Source organism: Babylonia areolata, chromosome 32 (assembly GCF_041734735.1).
Source record: "Babylonia areolata isolate BAREFJ2019XMU chromosome 32, ASM4173473v1, whole genome shotgun sequence".
NCBI lineage: Eukaryota > Metazoa > Mollusca > Gastropoda > Neogastropoda > Buccinidae > Babylonia > Babylonia areolata.
Window position 1 is genome coordinate 11362638 of NC_134907.1, and position 10000 is coordinate 11372637.

The 10000-nt window shown below is 43.7% G+C and overlaps 1 protein-coding gene across 1 annotated transcript in view; it reads right to left on the reverse strand.

Moving 5' to 3' along the window:
- LOC143276626 (alkyldihydroxyacetonephosphate synthase, peroxisomal-like) overlaps positions 1-10000 on the reverse strand; it is a 29727-nt gene that overhangs the window by 3687 nt on the left and 16040 nt on the right. The window contains exons 12-18 of the mRNA XM_076581242.1: positions 9701-9752; positions 7218-7357; positions 5708-5757; positions 4620-4689; positions 3346-3407; positions 2597-2686; positions 1423-1522 (exon numbers count right to left, since the gene is read on the reverse strand). Of these exons, the coding sequence (XP_076437357.1) occupies positions 1423-1522; positions 2597-2686; positions 3346-3407; positions 4620-4689; positions 5708-5757; positions 7218-7357; positions 9701-9752 (564 nt within the window). The remainder of the gene's footprint in view (positions 1-1422; positions 1523-2596; positions 2687-3345; positions 3408-4619; positions 4690-5707; positions 5758-7217; positions 7358-9700; positions 9753-10000) is intronic.

The window sequence follows — 10000 nt, forward strand, 5'->3', positions numbered from 1 at the left end:
CATTCTCAGAAAACATCTGCAAAAATGTCCGCAAACCTACAAGAATGATCATTGCAATCAACTATGGATAGCTAGCTCAAAGGCAGCAAAGACATATTTCTTCAGTGAGAGTCAACAGTCATCAAAAAAAAAAAAAAACATACCATAAAGTTTGGTCTATTGAGTGCACTGTTATATAAGCCGCACCCACTAAATTTTAAAAAAAACTGAACTTTATACATACATAAGCCGCACCGGTTTATAAACCGCACTTATTTCCGGTACCGGAACACATACTGATACTACACAAAAGCTGTCGATACTGTAGGTTATGAAATTAACACAAGCGGGAACAACACAAAGAAAAGCAAGCGAAAATACTGCTAGTGCCACAAAAAAAATAATAAATAAACACAATGAAAATAAGATCTATAATTTAGGGATAGTCACATTTATTCAACATCATCCTGCTCATTGAATCCACTAAAATCTTTGTCTTCAGTGTCCGAGTTGAAGAGAACCAGCACAGCTTCCTCCGCCATCTTGTCACTGACTTCAGCCTCACTTTCACTTCATGAACATGAAGATGGAGGTTGCTGCTGGTTCGTCGCTTGCACTGTCATCTGCTAGGTCGATCGCCTTCAATTTGAAAGCTGCATCATAGGCATAACGTCGCATTTTCGGCATGATGAGGGTGTATGCTTGAGCAGCGTAGAACTGAATGCTGATCTGAAGGCTTTAATGTGTGCTGATTTGATTTATAAAACGTGAACAGTTAGCACACTATCCTGAAGCTCATCCAAAAATTCATGGACAGAAATCATGATTTTGGTGAGTTGAAGGGCAGCTAAGAATAGACGAGAATGTGACACTCCCGGGATCGTTAAAATCCGCAAATAAGCCGCATCACTGTATAAGCCGCAGAGGTTGAAACTGGGGTAAAAAGTCGCGGCTTATAGACCGAACTTTACGGTAAAGCACACAACAACACACACAACAAAAAACAACCCTCAACATTCTGTGATATTTATTTATTTGTATTTATTTATATTTCTTTTTATCACAACAGATTTCTCTGTGTGAAATTCGGGCTGCTCTCCCCAGGGAGAGCGCGTCGCTACACTACAGCGCCACCCTTTTTTTTTTTTGTATTTTTTCCTGCGTGCAGTTTTATTTGTTTTTCCTATCGAAGTGGATTTTTCGACAGAATTTCGCCAGGAACAACCCTTTTGTTGCCGTGGGTTCTTTTACGTGCGCTAAGTGCATGCTGCACACGGGACCTCGGTTTATTGTCTCATCCGAATGACTAGCGTCCAGACCACCACTCAAGGTCTAGTGGAGGGGGAGAAAATATCGGCGGCTGAGCCGTGATTCGAAGCAGCGCGCTCAGATTCTCTCACTTCCTTGGCAGACGCCTTACCTCTAGGCCATCACTCCACTTACCTCAATGTCTTCATACACTTGCACAGGGTTGGAGATGCCTCGGTAGTTGAAACCAAAGTAGAAATACACGCAGGCTCCGGCGTCGTAAGTCTGGGTCACCCTGAACGACACACAGACAGACCCACATCCAGTCAAGTTTCACTTTCTCAAGGCGGCGTTCGGACAAATCGAAATAGGCTACATCACATCTGCTAGGCAGATGCCTGACCAGCGGTACTACCCAACGTGTTAATCAGGCCTTGAAGTGCTTGCATATACATTTGCGTACGTATCAGAGTGGCTCTCCTCCGCAGAAATTTACCAGAGGACAATACTTTATCTCGCCGTGGGTTCTTTTTCAGTGCGGCAAGTGTGTGCTGCATACGGGACCTCTGTTTATAGTCTCACCCAAATGACTAGATGCTAAGTTCGATTTTCCTGTCAAGGGGGAGAGAGGGATTCGAACCCAGACCCTCACAGACACTGTATTGGCAGATAGGCGTCAAAAGCCATTCTGGTACCTTCCACCTTTAAAACAGACAGACAGGCAGGCCCTTTAGGCATAGGCTAGTGTAGACAGGGGTAGTATAAATCGCTTCCTATCAGAATCAGTATCAGTAGCTCAAGGAGGCGTCACTGCGTTCTGTCAAAATCCATATATGCTACACGCGCTCAGTCAGGCCTTGAGGGGAAAAAAAAAACTTTTTAAAATAAATAAATAAAATAAAATAAAAATAACAAAACAAAAAGAAAATAAATAAATAAATAACAATAACAACAATAAATAAACAACAACAAAAAAAATAATAAATAAATAAATAAATAAAAATAATAGATAAATACATAAAAATACTACTAATAACAATAATAATATTTAAAAGGTGCAAAATCTTGATTAAGTCAACTCTAGGCGCGCACGCACACACACACACACACACACGCACACACACATACACACACACACACACACACACACACACACACACACACACACACACACACATCACACACACACACACGCACACACACACACACACACACATGCACACACACACACACGCACACACACACACGCACATACACACACACACACACACACACACACACAAATCGCTTCCTAGCCAGGCACATCATCACCAGGCTATCATGCAACGTTATCTACCCCCCACCCCCACCCCCGCACTCTCTCTCTCACCTGCAGGTAACGTAGGGGGGATATTGGATGCCCCGGTCTTTACACTCCCGGTGTAAACGCTCCTTGACGTTCTGACACAGGTCCAGGCACCTGTAAAAAAACGCACACTTTATACACACACACGTGGGCTAGGATGCAGTAAGCGACCTTAGCGGTGCCAAGTTTACTTTAAAAAGTTGAACTTTTTTTCTCACACACACAGCACACAAACATTCACACACACGCATGCATATACACACACAAACACATATGCACACACACTCACTCACACACACACATGCTCACTCACAAACACACAGACACACACACACACCACAACACTTATGTGCATGCTCATGTACCAGTGAATCTTAATTCAAAATGACAACAACAAGAACAAAAAGAAAAATCCAAAACAAATACATATATATATAGAGAGAGAGAGACAGACAGACAGACAGACAGAGACAGAGACATAAATAGAGATATATATGTATATATATATGTATATAAATAAACACTCACCCCATTTCATCTTGCTCAAACATTCAACAAAACACATGTAATCATTCTCACAAACGAAATCAAACCAGCACACACACACTGACAAAGTCACTGACCGGTCGCCTGCTCACGTGCCAGCCTGTTAGCAAAGTGGCGTCTGAAGCGGGTTCTTCTCAAAATGTTGCAGAGCGAACAAGGTTGCCCCCCTCCCCCCGGCCCCCTCCCCTCCCCCCTTTCCCCCATCTGTCCACATTTAAACACTTTACCTGTCCCAGGGAACGGACGTTTCAAAGGACTCGGCGACGATGTAGTACTCAAAACCAAGGTCCTGTGTGTAAGAAAAAAAAAAAAAAGAAAAAAAAAAAAGAAGAAATGTTTGAAATAGAAAACTCACAAATACTCACAATGATGAAAAAAGAAATCTAAATTTTTTGTCAGTAAGAGAATTTTTCAAAGGATGATGAATGACGTAATGTGAAAAATGAATTATGTGTTTTTTTCATGTGACATATACCTCTCTCTCTCTCTCTGTACTTTTGATCATATGTTTGTTCATATGTTCATATCTTCTTCTTCTGCTTTCGTGGGCTGCAACTCCCACGTACACTCGCATGTACATGAGTGGGCTTTTACGTGCATGACCGTTTTTACCCCGCCATGTAGGCAGCCAGGCTCCAGCATGCTGGGTATGTTTCTGTTTTCATAACCCACCGAACGCTGACATGGGTTACAGGATCTTTAACGTGCGTATTTGATCTTCTGCATGCGTTTACACACGAAGGGGGTTCAGGCACTAGCAGGTCTGCACATATGCTGACCTGGGAGATCGGAATAATCTCCACCCTTTACCCACCAGGCGCCGTCACCATGATTCGAACCCGGGACCCTCAGATTGAAAGTCCAACGCTTTAACCACTCGGCTATTGCGCCCGTCATATGTTCATATATGAGCTTACATTCTGTTCAGCATCGATGCAAGGTTGAAGTCGAAGTTTCAAGAAGCGAAGATCCTCTCCAAATTTAGAGTTATTAGCAACAATTTAATCAACAGATGACCCTCTGTGGATCCATGCGATAACACTGCCATGGGCGTCTTCATTCCGACGTTAATGTCTCATGCAGTGACGACTGACACTTTTCTGCAGTTCAACAACTTGCGAAATGCGTTACTCAGAGGCCAAGGTCAAACTCTTGAGGCAAACTATTTTGTTTTCCAATCTTTAGGTCAAACGTTTTAGGCAAACAATTTCATTAACCGATTTTAAGATCAAACTTTTGAGGCAAGCAATTCCATTAACCAATCTTTACATGCTTACCAGGTAATTAGGAAAGTATTTTCCTGAAATTACGTTCATCTAACATACTTACCGTGACCCACTAGTGCAGACTCCGGCAGGGAGTCCGATTCCTGTCCTGTGCAAACTACTAACTGCCTATGCGGAGAAAACGAAAGTAGCTACGGCCGATAACCTCCGGGAAGTAGGTTACCTCCCCCCCTAAGCTGATAACCAAATAAACAGATCAGAAGCAAAGGGGTTACCCTGATGTAGGCGATGACAAAGGTCAACATGTAACCCCTCTCTCCGTTGTCAGCTCCTCCAGGGATACCTCTGAAAACACATCAAGGACATTCCATTCTGTCATATCTTTTATTCTGCAGTAAGAGAGTGAGACAGCGACAGAGACAGACTGACAGACGGGTATACCATCAAGTTCGGTCTACTGAGCGCACTGGTATATAAGCCGCACCCACTAAATTTTGAAAAAAACAACAACAGAACTTCATACACACGTAAGCCGCACTGGCTAAAAAGCCGCACTTCTTACCGGTAGCGGAACACATACAAATACTACGGAAAAGCTGTCAATACTGTAGTTTATGAAATAAACACAAGCGGAAACAACACAAAGAAAAGCAAGCGAAAATACTGCTAGTGCCACACACACACAAAAAAAAGAACCGCAACAAAAATAAGATCCATAAGGTGGATGATGATGAAGAAGAAAGTGAATTAAGTGCAGAAAGCGAGCATGGGTATGGTGATTCGGGGTGAAAAATTGGCATTATTTTCTACATAATGGCAAAACTGTTAAAATAAGATGAGAAATTTGATATTTTTTACATGTAATAACCCAGCACATAATAAACTAGTTGTGAAAGTTCCATCTTCTTACTCTGTATTTTGTATTTTTTGTAATTTTTTTCCCAAACCCTTACAAATGGGCCGTCTGTGGGGGAAAAGCAAGGGAGAAAACTTGCCGTCTCGAGTGAATTGATAAGAAGTCAAATGTATTATGTTCCTTGCATTATGTAATCTTTGAATAACATGAATACAACATACAACATACTCAGACAGGAGAAGAGACAGAGAGGTGTGTGCGTGTAAGTGTGTGTGAGTGTGCATGTGTGCATGCATCTGTATGTGTGAGCGTGTATACAATGATACATGCTTGCATGTGTGTGTGTGTGCATGTGTGCGCATTTGGAACACCAAAAAAAAAAAAGAACAATGACAAGAAGAAGAAAGAGGAGGAAGGAAAAGATGAAGGAGGAGAAGGGGAGGAGAAGAGGAGGAGGAGGAGGAGAAAAAAAAGTCCCGTCTGTTCGAAAGAACACCTGTGACCTACCCGTATTTGGCGGCGATCTCGTACACCCTCTTCTCCTGGGCGGCCACCACCTGAATAAAGCAAAACTGATGTGGATCAGGGGTCTGCTGTACGTCATGTTTAACAGAACAATGTGAAAGGTCCCATTTGTATTTGTATTTGGACGGGCGCAATAGCCGAGTGGTTAAAGCGTTGGACTGTCAATCTGAGGGTCCCGGGTTCGAAGATTTTTACGATCTCACACCCTCCCGAAAACGGAGTATGGCTGCCTACATGGCGGGGTAAAAACGGTCATACACGTAAAAAGCCCACTCGTGTGCATATGAGTGAATGCAGAAGAAGAAGAAGAAGTATTTGTATTTGGTTTTTTGTGTTTTTTTATCACAACAGATTTCTCTGTGTGAAATTCGGGCTGCTCTCCCAACCTGGGAGAGCGCATCGCTACACTACAGCGCCACCCTTTTTTCTTTTTCTTTTTGTATTTTTTCCTGCGTGCAGTTTGATTTGTTTTTCCTATCGAAGTGGATTTTTCTACAGAATTTTGCCAAATAAAAGAAAATATCAGCGGCCGAGCTGTGATTCAAACCAGCGTGCTCAGATTCTCTCGCTTCCTAGGCGGACGCGTTACCTCTAGGCCATCACTCCACATTGCCTTTTATGAGCCACTGGGGCAATGATTAAATATTCACTGACTGTGTGTGTGTGTAGTGCGTGTGTGTGTGTGTGTGTGTGTGTGTGTAGTGAGTGTGTGAGTGGGTGTGTGTGTGTTTGTGTGTGTGTTTGTGTTTGCATGCACAGTGTGTGTGTGTGTGTGTGTGTGTTTGCGTGCACAGTGTGTGTATGTGTGTGTGTGTGTTTGCGTGCACAGTGTATGTGCGTGTGTGTGTGTGTGTAGTGCATGTGTGTATGTGTGTGTGTAGTGAGTGTGTGTGTGTGTGTGTGTGTGTTTGCGTGCACAGTGTGTGTGTGTGTGTGTGTGTGTGTGTGTGTGTGTGTGTTTGCGTGCACAGTGTATGTGCGTGTGTGTGTGTGTGTAGTGTATGTGTGTGTGTGTGTGTGTGTGTGTGTGTGTGTGTGTGTAGTGTATGTGTGTGTGTGTGTGTGTAGTGTTTGTATGTGTGTGTATGTGTGTATATGTGTGTATGTGTGTGTAGTGTGTGTGGTGTGTGTATGTGTGTGTGTAGTGTGTGAATGTATGTGTGTGTAACTCAACATGCAGTTCAATCTCTCACCTCCTTGGTGGGGTCGAATCTTTTCAGAGAGAAAGGGAGGAAGTGTGGTGCAGCCCATGAACACAGAACCAAAAAAAAAAAAAAAAAGGAGAAGAAGAAGGACGAGGAGAAGAAGAAGAAGAAGAAGAAGGAGGAGAAGAAGAAGAAGGAGGAGGAGGAGGAGAAGGAGGAGGAGGAGAAAAGGAGGAGGAGAAGAAGGAGGAGGAGGAGGAGAAGAAGAAGAAGAAGAAGGACGAGGAGGAGAAGAAGAAGAAGAAGAAGGAGGAGGAGAAGAAGAAGAAGAAGGAAGAATCTCTCACCTCCTTGGCGCCCTCAAAGAGCAGCGTGGCCACCGCCAGTTTTGTAGGATCGAACCCTTTCAGCTTGGTCACGTAGAACTTCTTCAGTCCGTCCATGAAGCTGGTGATCAGCGACTTGGTCTCCGGTTTCAGCACCGCCCCTGCCGAAAACAGTTACCATCGTTCACTCCTCCGACGGGCGCAATAGCCGAATGGTTAAAGCGTTGGACTTTCAATCTGAGGGTCCCGGGTTCGAATCACGGTGACGGCGCCTGGTGGGTAAAGGGTGGAGATTTTTACGATCTCCCAGGTCAACATGTGTGCAGACCTGCTTAGTGCCTGAACCCCCTTCCTGTGTATACGCAAGCAGAAGATCAAATACGCACGTTAAAGATCCTGTAATCCATGTCGGCGTTCGGTGGGTTATGGGAACAAGAACATACCCAGGATGCACACCCCCGAAAACGGAGTATGGCTGCCTACATGGCGGGGTAAAAACGGTCATACACGTAAAAGCCCACTCGTGTGCATACGAGTGAACACAGAAGAAGAAGAAGAAGTTCACTCCTCCGACAATCACAACACTCCCACCCCACCCCCACAACCCACCCTCCTGTCCTCATACCCAAGTTCCATCGTGGAGTGATGGCCTAGAGGTAACACGTCCGCCTAGGAAGCAAGAGAATCTGAGCACACTGGTTCGAATCACGGCTCAGCCGCCGATGCTTTCTCCCCCTCCACTAGACCTTGAGTGGTGGTCCGGTCGCTAGTCATTCAGATGAGACGATAAACCGAGGTCCCTTGTGCAGCATGCACCTAGCGCATGTAAAAGAACCCACGGCAACAAAAGGGTTGTTCCTGGCAAAATTCTGTAGAAAAATCCACTTCAATATGAAAAACAAATCAAACTGCACGCAGGAAAAAATACCCCCCCCCCAAAAAATGGGTGTCGCTGTAGTGCAACGACACGCTCTCCCTGGGGAGAGCAGCCCGAATTTCACACAGAGAAATCGGTTGTGATAAAAAGAAATACAAATACAAATAAATCCCTGACTGTTACAACCAAGAGGCCTCTAGAACAGACGGCGTTTGGATGGTCTCCAAAACATCAACTAGCCCCCCCTTCCCCCCATCCCCTCCCCCAGGGCTGCAGCACCAAGAGCCAATGTCGTCTTACCTCCTAGTTGGACAGTCACAGTCCTTAACTCACTCTGGATGATGGAACGCTATAACGGTTTCAACAATTAAAAACTTTTCCACGTTCTCCTCATGGGGTAGCGTAACAATCGCAGCAACGCCAGGCATTGCGAACGTGTCAAGGGTGGAATGGAAAGATTCCATAACAACACACTTCAAAACAAGCCAGCGAGTTCAGGACCCCACATGACAAGCTAATCTGCATATGTATCGAAAATGGCATCGCAGACGATACAAGAGGAAATTTTTGGAGCAAACTAGATCACGCAGCGGCTTTTACTGCTGCTGGAGTGATTGAAATGCTTCAAACTGAAGGTTTCGACATCGATGAGGATGATGAAGATTTTGAATAAAGTATCTGCAGTGAAGAAAGCAACCAGCAATAACGTACTGACAGTGACTCAGCTTCTGAGAGCAGTGAAGAGGGAGGGGGGTGGACGTTCACACAACGTGAGGAGAGGGGTCAGTGGGTCAAGTACAATGAGTTTCATTCATTTACTATGTTTTGTATTTTTTGTCATTTTTTCCCTAACCCTAACAAATGGGTCATCTTTGGGGAAAAGCAAGGGAGAGAACTATTCGTCTGGAGTGAGCTAACAAAAGACTTAACTCTCTCCATACGAACGGCGAAAGAGACGACGTTAACAGCGTTTCACGCCAATTACCATCATCAAAATATTGCAAGCGGAAGGCTCTTATACTGAAGAGGTGAATGTTGACAAAGAATACCACAATTATGACGACGGAAGCTAAAGGTTGGGTCATTCTGACACCCACTGGACATCTGAGGGGTCTGTGTAGAGGAGAAGAGAGGACTGGCCGTACTGAGTGAGTTAAGCAGTAACTGCAGCTTAGAAACCATTAATCATGCAGCTCTCATTTCACTGCTGGTCCAGTCGTAAGCTAATTTCAATCTTGGATACAAGCTGAACCAATAAAATATACATACGTATCTCATAAAAATGTCACTTTATCAATTTTTTGTTGTTCTTTGCTTTCTTCGTGGTTTTTTTTTTCTATTTTATTTTATTCTATTTGATGGGTGCATCACTTACAATCTGTACTATATGCATTACGTATCTCATAAAAATGTCTCTTTTTGTTGTTCTTTGCTTTCTTTGTTATTTCAATTCTATTTTATTCCATTTAACGGGTGCATCACTTACAATCTGTGCTATATGTTATTCACTCCTGTGAGAATGTTCCATGTGGGACACTATGTTCCTGTGAATAACGTGGGTAAGAAATGGAAATCATACAGTGACAAATGGCAGAAATCAAACATGACGTCTTCCCTCATCACTCACCGAACTGGAACTGCTCATTGTCCATCAAGCGGATCGACGCTGGCGCACATCTCTGTGAAGAAAACGACGATACGATTAACCCTTTCACCGCCAGTCAAGACAGAGTACAAAATCACCTTGTATGTTTATGTAAGTTTGTGCCTGCCTATGTGTGCATATGTGTAAGGGTAGCTGTTTGATACACATGTATGTTAAAATGTATGTATGCAGTGTGTGTGTGTGTGTGTAGTCACATTTTGGTGTGTGTATGTAACATAGATGTAATGTTTTATGTTAACAAAAGCGTTTTTGTAAAGCACC